Source organism: Sceloporus occidentalis, unplaced genomic scaffold, assembly GCF_023333645.1.
Source record: "Sceloporus occidentalis isolate IW3139 unplaced genomic scaffold, rSceOcc1.0.p SCAF_3, whole genome shotgun sequence".
NCBI classification, from domain to species: Eukaryota; Metazoa; Chordata; class Lepidosauria; order Squamata; family Phrynosomatidae; genus Sceloporus; species Sceloporus occidentalis.
In genome coordinates, this window is record NW_028316983.1 from 195,492,109 (window position 1) to 195,513,162 (window position 21,054).

The 21,054-nt window shown below is 39.7% G+C and overlaps 1 protein-coding gene across 16 annotated transcripts in view; it reads left to right on the forward strand.

Annotated features, from left to right (window-relative positions):
* Positions 1–8,388, forward strand: part of DTNA (dystrobrevin alpha) — a 293,386-nt gene extending 284,998 nt beyond the window's left edge. For 10 of the 16 annotated variants that reach the window (XM_089517250.1, XM_089517254.1, XM_089517253.1 and 7 more), the window contains 2 exons: positions 155–287; positions 3,534–8,388. In XM_089517250.1, coding sequence (XP_089373376.1) covers positions 155–287; positions 3,534–3,665 — 265 coding nt within the window. In that variant the 3' untranslated portion in view covers positions 3,666–8,388. Of the gene's footprint in view, positions 1–154; positions 288–1,626; positions 1,675–3,533 lie in introns of all 16 variants that reach the window. The other 6 variants (XM_089517258.1, XM_089517259.1, XM_089517264.1 and 3 more) reach the window with 1 other exon arrangement.
* Positions 8,389–21,054: the final 12,666 nt, after the last annotated feature.

Sequence of the window (21,054 nt, forward strand, 5' to 3'; positions counted from 1 at the left end):
AATTAATAAGCACTTTAAAAATAAAATGTATGGTTAAAAGACAAAACATAAAACTGACCTTGCCTTTCACATTTATGCAGATAACATAAGCAATGTTGAGAATTTTAGCATTTGTTTTTATTTTAGGAAGCTATTTATTAATGATTGTCTTTAGGGTTACAGAAGATGGAGAGCCTTATGTTAGAGCAGATGATGAGAACTATGAAAATGATTCTGTCCGCCAGCTAGAGAATGAGCTCAAGATGGAGGAATATTTGAAACAAAAGCTTCAGGATGAAGCTTATCAGGTAAAAAAATTAAAAAGTAGATAACAAAATTATTAAGGTTAAATTAAACCTGACAAATTACACAGTATTAGATTTTATTTCTATTGCCATCTAAAGTACATGCTTTACATGGCAATGAGGCTTCAGATTCCAAATAACACTGAAATTCACTCGTTCTCACCCCTCCCCCATTGATGAATAATCAGTAAGTACTTTGTGTACAGAAATGAATAAGGATGACATTAACCCTCACAATCTGTTATTTGGTGCATCCCAAATGCTGGTAGCATTCTCTGTCAACAATGTGCTTTGTCAACAATTTTTACAGAATTACAATATGGGTAGAGGTTGATTCACACATACATGTTTAGCACTTTCAGGCTGTAGAATAAAATCATTTGCATGTGTGAATGAGCTATCACAAATTTCATTTCCAAAAGTAGAACTCCAGTATTATCCAGTATTTGTCCAGTATTATCACAAGCAGAGTGCTTTTCACTAAAGCATAGAAATGATCTCAAAAGTCAACTAGGAATTATGCAAGAAAAAGAGAGGCAAGGGTTCGTTAGTTTCTTTGCATCTTTCACCCCACTCTACAAGCATACTGCCAATACCCACAATGTCATACTGATGCCATATTCCAAGGAATTCAGAGGATTGTCACCCATGCCTGCTTAAATTTCAGCATGAGAAGTTCAGTAGTGGCTCTGTCTATATGTACCCATAATATGTCAAAGATAGCACTGTACCATAAAGGTTTGCAATCCTTGCAACACTTAGCTGAGAGGAAGCCACATTAACTACTGTAGTACTTATTTCCAAAAACAAAAGGTTCCATTCATAGCAGCATGTATCTCACTCATTATTCTGATTAGATTACATCAGATAGTAGAATTATGACAAGATGTAGAAGTCTATCAAACAGTGATTTTAACAGTATAAAAATATTTGTGCTTTTTCACTATGCATTAAAGACACTTCTCTGGTAGGGCACACTGATTCTGGGTCAGAAGGTGCTTCTGTTATAATTTTGGCCAAGTATGTAGGCCTAAAAAAGTATTTTTGTAGATGAACAATTGACTGACCAGAACACAACTAAAACTTTCCTTTCAAGGAAATGTAACACACACACAATGCAATAAATAAAAAATTAGGAGCAAAATTTACTATCATTTGGAGTTACATAACAAATCACATTTATATTCAGGAGAACAAATTTTGTGCTTCCCCTTCTTGCATGCTAACGTACTTCCTGAATACTGTCAATGCATGTTACCTCTCTTGCATGCTGCTCTCCACAAAATGCTACACTGGTTTGGCTGCTCACATCTTCAGTTTTCACTTTCTTTTTTATTCACAGGTCAGCTTGCAAGGATGAGTAACTATCCTTGTATCACTCTCCTCTCCAGTAAGTATTATTTTATCTAAGACACGGGTGAGCACCTAGTTTTACTAGAAGGTCATACTGAATATGCATGTCTAACCAGGCTGCTGTCAAATATAGCTTTTGTCTCTTTCTTCTCCACTTTGTACACCTAAAATTGGGCATTAATACTAGGGTTCTTCCTACTGTTGGCATATCCTGTTGTTTGGTCTCTGACTACCATCTTGGTGTTGCTGGAGAAAACAAGTGGCAAGCCACAGAAAGCCTTGAGTGAGAGTAGGCTTCTCCTCTCACCTGAACAGGTTCTCCAGGTTGATAAGATTCCCTCTCTCACTCCTGCTTTTGTTCCTCCCTCTACCTAGGACACTTCAAGAAATTCTGAAAGGAGACAAATGGGCGCGTACAGACAAGCCAAAATAAAGCTGCTTCAGGTCACTTTGGAGGTATGCTCTTTAAATGATGCATGCATTCCAAGAGATCAATGCCATGCTCCAGTTCTAAGAACTGGAGTGCAGCTTTGGCGCAGCTTCTGGCCTCTTAAGATGCGTGTCATTTAAACAGCATACCTCCAAAGTGACCCGAAGCAGCTTTATTTTGGCCTGTCTGTACGGGCCCAAATAAGCACTTTCATAATACCCAATTGCCTCAGATGCTGCTGCAAATAACCACACATAACAAGAAGTTTGGAAGAAAGGCCACAACTTTATTAGCAAGCAATTGGTAAGGGTTGGCACCATGCATGAGGTCAGGATCTGCGAAATCAAACAACCCCACATTTGTCTGATTATCCAAAAACCTGGCACCCACCAGGCGCTTGGGATGACCTAGGGGCTAAGGAACACAACTTGACCGCAAAACATGCCATGTGTTCACATATTCACTAAGCCCCTAGTCACCAGGAGGCGCTCCCGCGTTATGGCCCCCGCAATGGCCATACGCCTGCCCTATTCACCACCGGGTACCTATTGACTCCCAACCAGAGCTCCATAGCCCTGGTACCACACCGTGCAGATCCTGGCCTCTGCTGCCGCCCCAAGTTGTGACAAAAACCCCACAAAACAGCGGTGGATGGGCGGGGGAAGCTGCTCCTGTCTTCCTCCCTTCCTAGCTTGGCTCCGCACCGTGTGAAGCCAAGCACCGACTGGGGGACAGGGCCTGCAGCACGGGCTAATATAGGCCTAAGCCCCGCCCCCACAACGTGTGCTGCGGAACTCCTCCTCCAAGGCAGCCCAACCAATGGGCTGCCCTGGAGGACCGGAAGCTCCGCACCACTGAGCCCGACTCCCAGAGCGTCGCAGGGCATAAGGACCGCCCCTTCCGCCACACGCACCAATAAGGAGCCGGGGCAAGCCCCAGTGCATACTGGGGCTTGTAGTTTTTGCCGCCTCTAGCGGCAAAACGGTCTGCCCAGCTAGCGGGCGACTGTTTTTTATAGAAGCTAGGTGTCGCTTTAACCTGCCATAGCTGAATCCTGTGGAGTCCCAGGATTTTGAGTTTATTGGGGTACTTTTGTATCCTGCCACTTCTTTGGAGGTGCAAGTGGAAATATCTTTCACTAATTTAGGCTGGGATGTCCACTGCAGCTCCTCCTGAACAAAAAGGCCTGGTCATAGACATCCATGTTCTAAGTAATACTCCACTTGTCTTACTGAAATACACTGTACATGTTGTTGTAGGGTAATAAATAACCAATATATTTAATGTGCAAGAGGTTTGAATATGCACTAATGTGACCTCAGGGCATTTGATCAGGGAAGCACTATAAGCTTTACATCATTTTTTTTCTTGCTAATACATATCATATAATATACAAGTCTGACAATGTGTCCTTGTATATTGTGAGAATGACTGCCACCAAAATTCTGTTGAATATTTCTTGACAGGAAAGCTGCAGTCAAATGGACAACGAAAGTGATGTAAGAACTGATGAGAAGGAGAGCTACACCCATATGGATAACAGAGATAACCTGGCTGCAAGCTTCACTGAAGAAGTGAAACAAGTGCAGCACCTCTGACATACGATAACCAGTTAGATCTGAAGACTGTAGCACAGTGCTTTTTTTTGTTCTAGAAGTTGTAGTTTGTAGGTGTTTGTTTTGAAGAAGAAGAAAAAAGACTTTTATTTAAAGCTAACTTAATATCAGCTACATCATATGTAACATGGCTCATTTACTGGTGAAGAACACAGGCTTAACAATGCTGCTGTTACAATTAATAGCAGTACTAACAAAACACAAGCCCTTTCCACATCATCTTGAACCTGTTCAGTTTACAATAACAATAGTGTTTCTATTAAGAGTTTGATTTCTGAATAATTTGAAATTTTAGAACACTTTCCTACACACTGTACATTGTTTTTCCACAGGGAAATTTTAAAACAAAGCATTTAACACTGAATTAATATACTCTTGAGTGTACATATTTATAGCCCAAAAGCTTAGTACTAGGCGATGGCTGCAATTCTGAATCAAACTGCATGTACTACAAATCCCACCAATATCAGTGGGGTTTAAGTCCACATGACTAGATGCAGGATTGCAGTCTTAGGTTGAAATTTGTTTTACAGTCTTTCTGCAAAAAAAAAAAACACATAAAACAAAAAATAACAGATTTGTACAAAATGCACTAAGAAGTAACTCTATGATTTAGGGCTACTGCATAACTTAGGAATGTTTTCTTTCAAAGTAATCTAACAAATCAGCCATAGACGTTAGTGTAAATATTTTCTTTCCAAATAGATATCATATACAAAAGACAGCATTCAAAGGATATAGAATCTAGTTTTTAAAATCAGCACAGATCTTCTTAAAACTGTGAACTATGTTTTGAAATACTCGTTGCTAAAGCTGTTTATAAACCACAGGTGCCATAAAATCCCTAAACTAACGTTATGTATAACTTTTCATAGTATTATTTAATTGCTGTTTTAGAACTTTAGTAAGCATGTGTTCTTTCACATTTCTCCATCCTTCATATACTGTTTGTTGAGGCCTTCAGCTTTAAATGTACAAGCTTTAAAAGTGCGCTTGCAACTATTTCCTTTTATTTCTGAATGTGCATTGCCTTAGCCAGCCACCAGATGTTCTGCATGCATTCTTGGAAGTGTATAGTGAGACTTTCTTTCAGGGCTGAATGGGGATATTAGCTATCTATGAAAAAGCACAGGGGAAAGTGTGTCCTTTAAAAAAAGATAATTCCAACAGTGTCCCTTTGAGTAACTCTTTGTGTCTTGTTTTACTAACAAGAGGGATGAGAGAGAGATCACAGGCCTTCACTTCCACCAGGATTACTATAAAAAGGGGGAAAGGTTGCAGTGATTTTGTAGATCTTCACCTATTGCATTCTTACATGGAAGAGTGAGGAATTTCAGAAGTTCTCTTATCGTTGGGCAAAATTATGAAAGTTTGTGTGCATTTTTCAAATATTTTGCATTTTGGGACGTGTGAAAAAAAATTGCACATATAAAAAAAAAATTAAGTCAGTGGCTGTTATCCTGCATCATCAGACATAACTTTGATGACAGAGCTCTTGAGCGTACATATTTATAGCCCAACAGTGCCACCCACAAAACCCTCCTTTTCAGCCTATCTGTGATCCAGCCGAAGGGCACTGGGAAATGATGTCTGCAGCAATCTCCTGATGCATCGAGAACAAGCAGCTGGAGGGACCCCTTGAAGTCCTGCTGTAATTGCTTGTCTAAGTGTGCCCCGTGACCAGGAAAGTCTGCGCCTCAACCTGCAGCACCTCTGAAAACCCTTGGCTGGGATGGTGCCAGGCTGGAAATATGGATTTAGAGGTTGATGTTCAATAATTACTTTAAACATGAATCCCCAGCAGCTGTCAGAATGTTAAATCTCTTAACTACTGAATGGCAGCTAGTATTGCTGTTTGTATTTTACATTTAAAAGCTCTCTGTATTTTATGTACAAAAATATACTATTCAAAAACATTTCTTCTGACCGAGAGCAGGGTTTTTTTTTTCTCAAACAAATTTTGTGGAAAAGTCCCAAAATCCCCCCCCCAAAAAAAAAAATTACCTTGTGGTAGTTCACCACTTTCTGGATAAGAACAAGAAAATTGACTATACTTTGTATCTTCACAATGCAGTGAATTGTGACAACTAGTAACAGTTCATATAAGTAAAAACAATAAGTGATATAGAAATTGCTAAGGTGCCATTAAATTATTTCATATATGATGCAAGGTTAATATCCAATATCTAACACACTTTTAGAACTCTGTCCTATCACAAATTTAATAGAAACATTGTAGAAAATGTCTTCTTTTCACAGTGCTATTCCCAAAATTTGTGCATTTTATTTGTCTGAATTAGAAGTTTAATTTATCTGGTGATTCCATAGGGTATAAGCATTAGATAAAACATAGTTGATTAAATGGTTGCCACTACTTTTCACGTATGCACAGAACCATTGTTACCATTAGCCAGTTTCCTCCTTGTGTATATTGCAGCATTACCTCTACGTAGTAAAATCACAGAACTGAGACAACTTAGAAAATAAAATACTCACATAGACACACACCTGTGCCCCCACCATTGCAATAACTAATCTTTACTCCTGTAATATCTGCCAACCTGACATAATATGTACTATATATAACCTGTGACAGCTTACCTCTCTGATATCCTTCTCTCAGGAACTGGTTATTCTTTACTAGTGCTTAGCACTTATCTGATAAAACTACTAAAGTAAATCTTGCTGACAGCTCAGGACCCCAGCCAGGTAGTTCCTGAAAAGAGACAAAATGAAGTATAACACAGCCATGCCTAAATGATCCCAGTCCAACAACATAACTACAGTTGGAGTAATAACTATGCTGCTTTAATGCCAGCCTTTATTTGTATACAAACATTGCATGTAAGAATCATGCATGAATCTAACCATTGTGAGATCTGTATAGTGTTATTATTGCCTTCACAACCCAAGCACCATTTTCAGTCTAGTTTCCTCACAGAATCCCCAAGCAGATCTCTAGGTGGCCTCTTGAACTCCAAGATTAAGCACTTTTTATTTGCCTCTCCTAGGCAAAACCTAGGCCAAGATCCTGCAACGTGAGAAATACATGTTACATAACTATGTCTCCACAGCTACATCTCCCAATGCTATAAGTAATGCAGCTCTCACCCCACCTCACCTTTCTGTGTTCTGAAAGAGTGTGGCGATCAGCAGGGATGTCCAGCTGTTTTCTGGTAGCTGGACTCACTGTAATGCATCATTTGGACCCTCTGTTTGTCCTCAAGACAGTCCCTGCAGGTGATGTCCTTACAATATGTCCAGGTACAGGAAAAATAGCTGAATGCATCTCTATTGATGCCCTCACTCTCTGACATATGAATGACCATGGGGATGGGGTTCTTGCAAGATAAGTTGGGGAGAGATGTTGGGTGTTGCATGGTCAGAACAGAATCTTGATCTACGCAACAACCAAAGAATGAGTTAATAATGGTTTAAGTCATTTATGCCATTGTAATTCACCGACAGGATGTCAGCCCTGGTTTTATTATGTAACCCAGCAGTTAAGCTGGCAATGGTCCTACAAGGGCAGTACTTTCCCACTGTTTTCTCTCCAATATGTGATGGGGAAGCTGAAGTGTGCCGCACATCTGACACAGCCAGCCAAACTCCATGGTCACCAAACACCAATGTGCAGCAGGTATAACATTTAATTATGGTGCACATGTGTAAAATCCCACCAACGTAGGTCAAATCTTGTTAATTCTCGTGAGATGCTGAGGTCTACAGGAGTCAGATTTTAGGTTTGTGTATCCGGTTTAAACCATGTGTAGATATGGATGCCTTGCTCCCACACAGCGAGATACATGCATGTAGGAGAGGGGTCAGGTGAGAGTTTTGTCCTAACTGGGCTTCTGTTTTAGCCTACTCAGTCCTTGTCTGTTTGTTAAATGTGGTTTGGACTGTAGATTGTGAACTTTTAAAGTTACAGAAACGGTTAAACTGGCCTTATATAATTCTGCATGGGCCAGTTACTGCAGCCAAAAATTCCTTGTGGATTGTCAATGGAATAGTAATAAAGAGGCAGAAATCAGAATGTGTCATTGAAGAGGATTCTTGAATGTTGAAAGAAAAGATGGAGGATAGATTCTCTGTAAGTAGTAATGTTAACTAAAAACTGCATTAAAAGATGTGTGGCCTTTGTTGTGATAATCTGTATTTTCTTATATGCATGAGACAAAATGTTGCACCATTATTTAGCACAGCTGTCTGCCGTTACTTTTATCATCTTATCCCATTCTTATTAGTTTCTTGGAATTACTGTAGATATATATTGTAAATACCGCAACTTCAGGTTGCAGCAGTTAGGTTGGTTCAGTACAGAGCAAGGATCCTTGAATGACAAGCACTCCACTATGTCCTGAGAAGAGAAGGCATTTTTACTTATGAACCAAAAATGTATGAAGAGTTACACCTTGAGGCTACAAACTGTCTGATGTTTTTAACTACTGTTATTTCATACCACTCCAAAAAACTACACACCACAAATTTTACATTATTCATTGCTATTGTAAACAGCACTATTATTGTACTGGGTTCTTTTTTTGTATTGCTGTTAAGTATTGTTGTGTGTGTGTGTGTGTGCGCGTGTGTTCAAGCCTACTGGGGACATGTTATATTTTGAAGTGATTAAACTATTTAATTGTGTGTCTATATTTTGGAATGGAATTATTTCTTCATTAAAAGAAAGAATTTTTAAAAGTAATTCACATAGCCTCAGGTTTCTTTTTTCAAGTTATATTGGCTTAAGGTGTGTGCTTTCGCCAATTTTGAATTCTTCCTCAGGCTCATATAGGTAGCTCAAGAAGTATTTATAAATACCATTTTTGCAGCATTTTCTCCTTTAATAATAAAGCCACTAACAATGAAAAGTAACCAAGACAAGACAGAAAAAAGATAGGTTACTGACAAAAAGGTACGGTAGCCAAATATGGTTACATAGATCAAAACTGTCAGAAAATAGTTTCGTTGGTAGTACTGGCATAATTACATCTGTGTTTCTCAATTCAGGCAGCACAATGTAAAAAAATACTACTCCATAAAGGGAACAAGATGGACTCTGTTTTGTCTTGGTGTTGTTGTTGTGTGCCTTCAAGTCGTTTCCAACTTATGGCGACCCTAAGGTTTTCTTGGCACGTTTCTTCAGAGAGGGTTTGCCCATTGCTGTATTCTGAGATTGAGAGTGTGTGACTTGCCTAAGCTTATCCAGTGGATTTACATGGGTGAGCCAGGATTTGAACCCTGGTCTCCAGAGACCTAGGGCAATGCTTAAACCATACACTGGTTATAAATACACTATATGAATTTTATTAATATATTAAATATTATCTACTAGAGACATTTATTGACCTAATTTCTAATGTTAGTCATGACTAGAGTAAAATCACTGAAACAATGAGATTTAACTTTGTGTTGACTTGCCATTCAGCAAGTGATTGAATGGGTCTACTCTAGTTCAAACTAACCAATAGAATGCCGCCTTTATATGTTAGAGAAATATATTAAAGGGATATTAGTGTGGCATTATCAGCTTTTTCTCCCTTTTTTTGTTCAGGATTTTATGGGCAATATCCAATATCATAAGCAGATTTCCACTCAAATGGAAGGAATTTCCGTTCACCTTCTTCCCCATGTCTGTTTTTACAATCAGTTCACCCAGAAGCAGTTCTGACATATCTCCTAACCCTCCCCTGTGATATTTCAAGTTCCTGCAATGTATGAAAGTACAAGGGCCCATCCCTATGATATCACAAGGACAACCCCCATCTCAGATTTTGTCTTTGAGATGTTGCTGACCTGGCAACCCTATGGTACAAAAGGCAAAAGTTCATAAGCAAGCTTATAAACAGCTTTGCTTAGCACAGCTCCCAAACTTGTAGCTGCTAGCTCTCAACCAAGTGATTCACTGGCTTCTGAATCACTTAACACTTTATAGAAATATGACTCATGGCACTTTATATAAATAAACAGAACTTACTTTGAAGTAACATTAGCAAGTTACCTGTGATAACTTATGTGTTGACACTCAAACTCAGGCATAGTGCATTCCTTTTCTTATAACAGGTGTGCCCAGTATAGGAAATTTCACATCCCTCCTTCTGTTTAATCATCATGCAAATACAAATGAAATATTCGCAGTAGGGTTAAATAAGGAATTTGAGGAGGGGCTCATCTCATGTGGTTTTTGTATATCCATTGAGTAAACAAATAAATGCGCTCATGTTTGCTTTTGTTCTCAGCTGGTCAGCGTTAAGAAAGGAGAAGCCCATAAGGTAATACAATGTGTCTCTTTACATAGAGTGTCTGGCACCTTTACTTGCAAATACAGGCTGTCTTTTCATCTTATCTAGTCTACTAATCAAACAAGTTTCCTTTGCACATAATCTGCATAATGTGGCTGATCCTTCAAGTAAGATTAATGTAAACATTGTATGATTGAAAGAATGGATGACACTTAGAGATGTGAGACTCTTGGAATTTCAGAGACTAATTTAAAAATTTGGTTAACATGGTTATTTTTGGTATGATAAAGATATTCACATAAAAAGTCTAATAGCCTAGAATTAATTTAACTTGCTGGAATCAAAATCAGTTTATTTGGCAGCTTTGTAAGAGGCACATTGTTTTTCTCTTGCTCATACAACTCTGTCACATATATTAGTGGCAGTCAACTAGAAAATGACAATCATTGTTTTGGGTGGCATTAGGACTAGAGCTTCAAACAGAGTTGTTAACATGTGATACAACCACAAAGAGATTATTGTGTAATGAGACAGTTCTATATAATTTTCCTCCATTTCCTCCTCTTCCCTTCTGTCCCTCCTTCCCCATAAGGAGTCATAATTTTGTTCTGTTTTGGTTTAAGAAGTGGGCTTCATTATTTGGTCCATGATTCTCATCATTCTGAATTCAGCAAGCATCAGGAAAGACTGTAATAATTCAAAATCAAAATGAAAAAAGAACTTAAGAACTGCATGGAGGGTCAAACTGGAGAGAAAGAATAATGTTTTCTGCTACTTAGAAAGATTCAAAATGGATCCAACATTTTTTTTAAAAAAATTCATAATCTTAGTTCCGATAAATTATATTCTTAAATTAATGTACCTTTTTCTATCAAATAATGTGGTGCACAAAACAGATAAGCAAGTATGTTTTCTTTTAAAAGAATTCAGGTCAGGTCCAAAACACACTGCATGAATAATCCAGTTTGAGACTGCTTTAACTGCCCTGGTTCAGTGCTAGGGAATTCTGGGAACTGTAGTTTTGTGAGACATTTAGCTTTCTCTGTCAGAGAGCTCTGGGGCCACAAGAAATCACATTTGTTCATAATAATAGATTTGTAAAGAGCTCAGTTTTTAGGTTTTTGTTTTCTTTCATTTTATACTAACAGTGTGAGCTGATGTCTTCATATATGTTTTAAAAATAATTGGCACAAGCATTCTGCATACAATGCCAGGATCATTTTGATTTATTTTTAACATTCTGATGCAACACAGTACTGGTGAAGGAAAGATTTAGTCCAAAGTATAAATTTTCAAAATATCGGCTTTTAGTACACCCACATATATAATCTAAGAATAGCGACACATCTAATTTTCCCCTTCTGTGAGAGAAATCTGGATACCTTACCTTCCCATTGCAACTGATAAAGATGCTTGCCTTGCTTGAAACTCCGAGTTAGTTCTTGGTATTGCTCTTTACTCTCCATGCTTGATGTGGCCTATCTGCCTCTCCTATGAATTAATTAAACTTAATATTGAACAATACTTTGCCCTTCACATCCATTATAAAATTTGCAGGTGTGGGGTTTCTACTCCTTTAATTTACTCTTTTATTGTGATAACCAAGGGGAAGGACTGTCCCTGATCCTTACCTCTGTCACAATGTAAGGACCCGGTCCTTTCCCAAATGCTGTCTGTAAACATATTGATCGTCAATCAAAAAATGTTAATACTCATGCATTGTTGATTCCCATGAGCTCATACTAAATGGATGTTCTCAGAGGCCAAAAGCATATAGAAACAAAAGTAATTATTTATTTATAGGTGTTAAACATAGCGAGGCAGGTTCATAATTACATTTAGAACACCACACACAAACTCTCACACTCCCTCCCAGTTAACTCAGATTCTTAAAAATACATTCATTTATTCCTAAATCTGACTAACTCTTAATCAAGAAAATTTAAAAACCCTCACACTCACACAAACCTTTCACTACTCTCAGCTCTCTAAAGCTGCATTCACATTGCAGAAATAATCCAGGTGGAGACAACTTTAACTGCCCTATGTCAGTGCTAGGGAATTGTGGGAAGTGTATTTTTGTGAGATGGTTAGCCTTCTCTGTTGGAGAGCTTTGGTGCCACAACAAACTACAATTCCCTGAACTGCAGCATTGAGCCATGGAAGTGTCAACCTGGCTTATTTTTGCAGAAATAATTCACTTTGAGATCACTGTAACTGTCCTGACACAGTGCTAGGGAATCCTGGGATTTTTAGTTAATTGTGGCACCAGAGCTCTCTGACAGAGAAGGTTAATGTCCCACAAAACTACAGTTCCCAGAACTGTAGAGAACCAACAAGGCCAGTTGCTTAAACTGAATACGGTAAACCTTTTGTTTCAATTGTTTCTTAAGAGGGCAAAAAATACATTCATTAATGTGTTCTTCACAAACTAAACATGGAACTTAAATTTTAACCCATACTTGACAGAGAACCAGGAGAGAGGAAGAGCCATGGGAAGGATTAAGAAAGTACTTTGCATTAAGTTTTGAGACCACATGCTTTTTAAAGCTTTAAAACATTCTACATTGTTGGGATCACAATAATCATTCAATTTGTACCAAGCAGAGTCTGCCTGGTTATCTGATCATTATTAATTAACAAAGGACTACAGAGCAATTCATTCATACAATCGTATATTTTTCAAATGTGGGTCTGTTCACAGTAGACTGATCTCTTGAATGAAATCCATTGAGTATTTATGAAAACATGTCCCGTCAATAAGCACACAATGAGCAACTGTCAATGTAGAACATACATGGAGGAAGCAGATCCTCTGTCAAAGTTTCCAATTAGTCTGTAACTGCTTTGCTCAGAATTTAGCAGTTCTTTGTCCTGAGCAAGTTATTGCCAGTCCCAAAAGAAATAAGAACTTTTCAGCCTCCTCACCCCCATAAACCCTCTTAAAATGTATATTCTGTTTGAGAATGAAACATGTTTTTTCAGTGATTCACAAATTATCAGCATGAAAAGCACTTAATGTCCTTGTCTATCACATTAACCTGTTTGCTTCTTTCAGCGTGGCCATTTTTCTTATAAACTTACAAGTTTCTGCCATACTTCAAGATGTTTTAAAAGATTGAAAGTGTATGCACATATATTTGTGCATATTTATATTAAAGTTCACAATGATTATTTTTTTAAAAAATATAATATATGCAGGAGAATTGATGAACCAAAGCTTTGGTAAATATATATTTCTTTTAATTTTTTTTATTTCTGCAAGTTGAAATTAACGTTGTCTTCTCTTTTATTGTAAGTGCATATACATTTACTCAGAAGTAAGTCCCATGGGGTTAAATAATGAATTAAATTGGGCTTATTCTCAAATAAGTAGACAAAAAAAAAAGAAAGAAACAAAAAAAAACTTTCAAATAATAATTTTATAAACCCAAGAATATTTACACAGTACAGTAGTAGTTTTTTTTAAAATCAATTCAAGATGTTTCATGTGCACTGTCCCATTAATTCTGCAAAAACTATACAAACACTACAGGGAAAAAACACTAGTGCAGTACACTAGAATGGTTATTACAGGTGACTGACTTGCCTAACGAACATTTACTCTGACCTATTTCTTAACAAGGTATAAATACTACATCACTTAATATTTTCTTCATAAATTGAGCACTTAATTTAAGACAGGGAACTGGGAGGGGGCTGAACCATGAGAAAGATTCAGAAAATATTTCTCATTGAGTTTTGATACTTCAAAGTGTTAAAACACTCTATTTTGCATACAATAGTCATTCAGTTTGGTGTACATTTATTATGAACAAGCTGAAAATGGAACAGGAGACTATGAGTTTCATAGCTAGTCTGTTATAGTGATTAGAATACTGTATTAGATTGGAGAGTTGCAGATTCACATCTCCACTGAGCCACAAAATTCGTTGGGTGACCAAGGATCAGTCATTTGCTCAGTCTGACCTACCTGACATAATGGTTGTGAGTTCAAAGTGGGGAAGAAGAGAGCCATTATGATGCCTTAAGCATGCATGTAACTAGTGCATAATATATTACAGTGCAGTCTCTACACCACAGTACCCCCCCCAAAAAAAAAAAAAAAACACAAAGCACCATGGACTTCAATATATCTAAAGTCTAATAGGTTATAAGGATTAGACATACTGTAGTACATTTTAGCATGCAAGCACTCTACCTTACAGTCTGCATAGCCACACCCCAAAAAAGAATCCATGAATGAAGGCAGCTGACTCATATCAACAAACCACTTATAGCAGTCCTCCTCTCCACTAGCACCTATTTTTTTGTAAAGCTAATGGGTCTTAATTGTCCAGTTTTAACCAATCCACTGTGATATGCTTTGTATAATAGCAAGAATGGCTCACAACAGTAAGTTGTTGCTGGGAAGATACATATTCCACCTGCAGCTGCTGTTAGGATTGCACTGAAGCTCAGAGGAAACAGGGAAAGTAAGGAGGCAGATGACATTATCTTGATTAGACGTTTCCATAGCTTCAACTCTGCAAACCTGGACTACAGTGTGCCGCTGTTAAAAAAGGTACAGAATAAGGAAATAAAAAGCTCCTTAATGTAGAAGTGCACCAACATGGTATAATAGTTTGAAAATGCTAGATGCGTGATCTAAGTTCTAATCCCAACTGACTCATGAAACTCATCAGGTGACTTGGGCCATTATTTCCTCTCAGTTGCCTTACCTCAAAGGGTTGTGATGAGGATGAAAGTGCATAAGAGGAGAGAAAAAAAGGCAAACACATCAGCTGCCTTTAGCTTCCTGCTGGAAAGATGGGATATAAATGTAACAAAGAATTAATATAGAATGATGATATGACAGGGCTCTCAATATATTATTTGCATTACCATCAAGGTAGATCCTGGCACAATTAATTTTTCATCTTCTGATTCTGTAATTACTTCTCTGACAAAAAATGAAAGCAGTACAATTACAGAACAGTGCATGCTAGGAAAGAAGCATGCTAGGAACTTGATGTGAAACATCCTGTATTTGAAAGGAAGGCCCTATTTAAACGGGCGCTATGAGGCACCCCCGTCACGTGCAAGGGGCGGCGCTTTCAAACGCCCCTCGCACGTGATGGGGGGATAAAAATGGCGGCGCCCTATACACATGGGCGCTGCCATTTTGATGTGATGGACGCCTAGCATTCACACGTCTCTGCGCCTTTACGACGCTGCAAGTGCACCATTGGCGCACTTGCAGCATCACAATGGCGCCGGAAAGCCGATTTTTGTGGCTTCTTTTTGCTGCACGAGGAAGCCACGTGGTTTGTCTGCTGCAGCTCCTTCACGCAGCAAAGTTCTCAGCTCAGTGTAACATCCAAAGTTCTCAGCTCAGTGTAACAGAGGAACACAAAGTAGGGCCCATACAGGCAGGCCAAAATAAAGCTGCTTCCGGTCACTTTGGAGGTATGCTGTTCAAATGGTGCCTGCATCCTAAGAGGTCAGAAGCTGTGCCAAAGTTATGGGACTATTTTCAGATCTTTGGAGCAGCTACCTAGGCCCCATTCTCACTGGGCATTTAAAGCGACGTATTTCGCTACGATTCTGACTCGGATCTTTTTTCCGTGTCGTATTCGAACCTGGTCCCTCATTCCCATTACGAAAGGGTTCAAATGGACTTGGGGTTTTTTGACCCATGTTCTCGTTCCCATTGAAATTTTATTCGTTGTAATTTGAAGTGGACTTTTTTTCTCCCTGTTCCCATTGCCCTTCTGGAACCTCCTTTTTTAAGCAACTGTCAATCAAGCGCCTAGGTGCTTGACGTCACAGTGACATCAGTTGCTTCAATGCATTTTCGTGCGGGTTACTTTTGTTCCCCCTTCCCATTTGCGTCTTTCAAACCTGCTTTTCTGTTTTGTTTTGTTTTTAAGCAGCCAATCAATCGCTTAGGCGCTTTTCCTCTCTGGGAAAAGGAGAAGGAGCCTCCATCCCCCCAAGTCCCTTTGCCTCCCAAGATGTCCTGTGTCTTCCCAGAGCCCCTCTAGGAAAGGGAGAAGGAGCCTCCATCCCCCCAAATCCCTTTGCCTCTCAAGCTGTCCTGTGTCTTCGCAGAGCCCTTCTGGGAAAGGGAGAAGGAGCCTCCATTCCCCCCAAGTCCCTTTGCCTCCCCCATTGCTCCGTGGGCTGTTTGGGGAGCGATCGAGCAGGCATGTAAAAACAAGAAAAAAATAATAGTTAAAAATGGTGTTCAATGGCTCTCCTCACACGTCGATCTATGCATGTGGAGCAGGGGGGAAGTTGCAGGGCGGTGTAATGTGTTTATCACATTTGGAGGTCAATGTAGCAATTTGCTATGTTTGGACACCTGACAGAGCGCCTAAGCGATTGAAAGCTTAATTTAAAAAAATTGTCTACACATGCAATCGCCTTACCCTGCTTCCCACTCCACTGGGGGAAAGGCTATGCGAACGGGGGGGGGGGAGGGGGGAGGGGGATGGTGCCGGTAACGCAGGAAAGAAAACAAAGTTGGTGACTCCCCCAAGCCAGCCCCTTAAGCACTGCTCCTCCCATCCCCAAGTTACTGAATCGGACACACTTGTCATTCCCATTCATTTGCCCCGGATCAGACACGGGAGGTGCAAGAAAAATCTCAGGAAAAGTGCAGTCACATTAACCCGGGTTCGACACCCCCCCCCCCCCGATTCAGGTTTTCCCTGGAAAAATTGATTACATGGGGATCAGATCTGAATTCCAATGGGTACGAAATCGGCATAATGAAGATCAAATGCACGCTCAAATGAGAACGATGCCCCCATAATCCATGTCTTGATCCACTTTATAAGCCAGTGGGAATGGGGCCTTAGTTAGCTTTCTAAAAGCTGATGGAACATACAAACAGCACAGAATCAGTGATAATGGTGCTGTCATCCCATATCCAAGGGCTATGTGTATTTGATTGACAAGCATTAAATCCATACCCCTCTAGGCAATTATTAAAGGAATTGAGATGAAATTACTGAATGATGCATTTGATTTTGTGCCTTCATCCAGCTTTTAACTTTTCTGTCTTTACAGTTGTAAACATGATGCTAGCAACATTAATAAAGGAGATTGAGGCTTTGACCAATTTAGCAGAGAAGCAGTTCTAAGCTGAGAGCCTAGTACAGTGGGCCCTCACCTTATGCGGGGATCTGTTCCGGATCCCGCCACGTAAGGCGAATTCCGCCTATGCTCAAGCCCCATTGTTTCCAATGGGGCTCGTACATGGCGGCGCAGCGGCACGCAGGGTGCAACGGGTGCGTGCGCCCATTCAATTGAATGGGACGCGCTGCCCCTTCCGCCCCGCACGCGCCCCGCGGCTTGATCGCGTATGCTCAAGCCGCATATGGTGCGCCTGCGTATGGCGCAGGCGCGCTGTATTTTCAATGAACATTTATATGCCATGCATGAAAAAGCATGAACAATGCTGTGCTACTTCTTGCACCGCCGACATTATATTAATATTCATGCTTTTATGGAAACTTACAGCTTATAGGACTGAAAGGTTTTTATCTCTGTTCAGGCACATGCCATCTCCCTGTTGTTGTTTTGGAAGGCTTGCCTTGTACTTGGCATTTACAGTTAAACATGTTGCTTTCCATGGAAGGCAAATTCCTTTGCAAACCTGGGTATAAATTATAAGAGAAAAGTCAGTAATTCATTATTGTAGAGCCATTTTAATAGATGAGCTATTAATGTTTGCATATTTGTAAAGCTTATTAAGAATGATTTCAAACAACTTAGCAGATAGATTTATATATACATAGAAATTCTATTAAATAAAACCAAGTACTAAATTTATGCTATTTGTTTCCTTATTATTTAGTCACTGTTGAAGGAAACCATATCATACACATCTTGTTGGCAGGACACAGATTCTCCCAACACTCTGCTCAATCCAATAAAAAAATGATACACAAAATGGAACACAATAAAATCAATAGTGAGTTCTCTGAAGAGAAAATGCTCTCACAGCAAATCCAACATTAATCGCTGTGCCCTGTCTTGTAGGGTCACCAGTTGTGATGCCATGTATCCTGCTGCCTAGAGAAGCAGGTTATCCACCATTAGACTCCAATGTTGCCATCACCCTTCTGATGCCTAGCTCAGAAGGCCCCTCAGGGTCAGACAGTGGGTGGGCAGGCCCTCTATAAAGCCTTAAAAACATGTAAAGCAGCCACTCTGAGTTTCCAGAGAACAGATTCAGTCCAAATGTCTCACTCTCAAGAACTTTTCTTCAAAGTGAGATATTATGGATGAGATGGGCCTGAAGACTACCTGTGCTGCAGTGGCACAGGCAGTATCTCTACTTACCTCAGCCACAAGCTTTGCTCTAAGAAAGAAATTGGGCTTGACTGGCTCTTCAGAAGGCCCACTTATCTATCCAATATCTCATTCTGATGAATCCAAAGTTAGGCAGATTCCCTCAGATCAAGATAACTGTTGGGTAGCTGTTGGGGAAGGTGGGATACAGTAGTGTATTTCACAAGAAGAGTAACTAACATTCACAAGCAGAAGGTGAGCAACAACCAGTCCCACACCTTCCTATCACCCCACATACAGAGTCTAGCAGACAAATAAATCAGCCTTCTTCATAAAAACATATTAAATATGTTTACTGACAAATATTAAATGTGTCACAACATCTCATGAGGGAAGGCTCTGCAACATATGTTTTTCAACATAGAGGAGAGAAAAAGAACTACAGGCTATATAATGGAGGGTGAACAAACTTAAAACGAATTGCAAACTAACTGAAGCAGAAAGAGAGACTTGGGAAGGCAATGGCAAATCTCCTCTGAACAAATCTTGCCATGAAAACGCCACGATAGAGTCACCTTACGGTTGCCATGAGTTGGAAATGGCTTTGAAGGCACACAGCAACAACAAGGCTCAAGCTGGAATCATCTACCCTTGGGTTTCTCCTGCAATGACAATTTTTTGGTTGTCATCAGAGTACTTTCCTTTTCCTTTGTTCTTTCTTTTAATGTGTCCTTTCTCTTAGATCATTATTTTTACCCAAAGCCAGTGCTTTGACAAACCAGTCATGCCTAATAGCACTAAATAAAATAAACATTGATCTGCATGATTTCTCCCATCTCTCTGGACCCTGAGGAAATAGTGGTCAGGGCAAGGTAGAAACACTATTCAAACATCCTGTATTGTGATCATATTTCTTTCTCAATCCATTGCAGCCTATGTGACAAGAAAATAGCAAATCCTGCTGAGTCTGACTTATGGCCTATGTACTCCAGCCTCCTGATTCTCACAGTGGCCAACTAGAGGCTTATGGGAAACCCCCAAGCCTGTCAAAAAATAATAGCAAACTCCCACTTGTGTTCCCTAAAAAATGGCATCTGGACACATGCTACCTCTAATCCTGGAAGGAATATATGATAGCTATATATTACTTCCAGGATTAGAGGTAGCATGACTGGGAACATGACTGAGAGCTATCAGTGATTACAGTTCGCCCTCCATATCCATAGATTCTTTATCCATGGATTCAAGCACCCATGGCTTTAAAATATTTTTTAAAATTATAAATCCCAAAAAGCAAACCTTGATTTTGCTATTGTATATAAGGGATATGATTTTACTATCCATTGTACAGTGGGCCATTCACATTCACTGGGGTTAGGGGCATAAGACTCCTGTGAAAGTGGGAAAACTGCAAATAATTTTAAAAAAAAACCACTATTATTTTGTTTCTTTTTTGTGTGCCTTCAAGTCATTTCCAACTTATGGCGACCCTAAGACTGGGGTTTTTCTTGGCAAGATTTGTTCAGAGGAGGTTTGCCATTCCCTTCCCCTGAAGCTGAGAGAGTGTGACTTGCCACAGGTCACCCAGTAGGTTTACATGGCTAAGCTGGGCTCTAGAGTCACAGTCCAACACTACGCCACACTGGTCATTGTTTTACCTGACAGAACACCTATCTAGGTAATCTCTAGGTCCTCCAGTACAACTCTATGGTCAATCTCAACTGGAAGTTGATCACAGAATCATGCTGGAGGACCTACAAATGCTTAGAGAAGTGTTTTCTCTAGTAATCTCTAGCTCCTGCAATGTGACTCTATGGTCAGCTTCCAGCAGAATTGCTCTGGAGGACCTAGAGATTCCTAGAAAGACCATACTAATCAAATCTGTTAATAAGCAAAACCGCAAAAGTCAAAACCACAAATGTAGAGGGCTAACTATACTTAATTGGACTTGAACATCTATAGCTTTTGGTATCAACAAGTTGGCATAATCAGTCTATGTCCCCCCCAACCCTTGGGTGGTTGACTTTGCCTTCTTGCCTACCCTTCAGGTGTGCTTGAACTCAAGACATTCAGCCAGACTAACATTTCCAGGCAACAGGTGCAGAGGGTGTGTGTGTGTGTACACACACACACACATACTGCTCAAATAGGCAGAATGGTCAGAGTGTGATAGTGTGCAGCTTGCAGCGACTCTCAGATAGCCTCTGCCATGATGGGTGTTCTGGAATGGCCTCTGTCTCTTGTGAATGCCTGCTTCCACTAAGCCTTAGTTGGGTCTCTAGGGTGGCTTCTCCTATAGAGAATGGTTCTCCAAAGATCCATTTAGGGAGTAGTGAGGCCATATAAAATAGAGGACAACACTCTCTTGCATTGAGGAGGAAATTTCAACCGGTAAAGCTTGCACAGCCAGCAATATTTCCTGCCCCCACCTACAATTTATATGGATGACAAATCAATTCTTTCCATTAGGTTCTTAAAAAAAAGCTTTTAAAGGCAACCAATTAATTAATGAAATAGCCATTTAAAATGCCTGATGCTCGTTAAGCAGCATGAACGGTGATGAGGTGGCAAATGCTGAAATGCAAGGCCATGACCAGGACAGTCTCTACAGCAACATTCCTGCTGAAAGTCCAAAGGGGCTCTTGGCTCTGAGGATCTACATTTCTAGCAGTATTCTTCTTGACCAGGAGGTCTTTTGTAAAGACACCCCCAAATATTTTGGCTTCCAACAGAGAGACTCCTAAGAACACATTACTGGTGGGAAACTCCACTTCCTCACCATTTACTGTAGGAATTGCAGGAGAACAAAGGAGTTCAAGAATGGTCTCAGAGGCTACATCTGCACT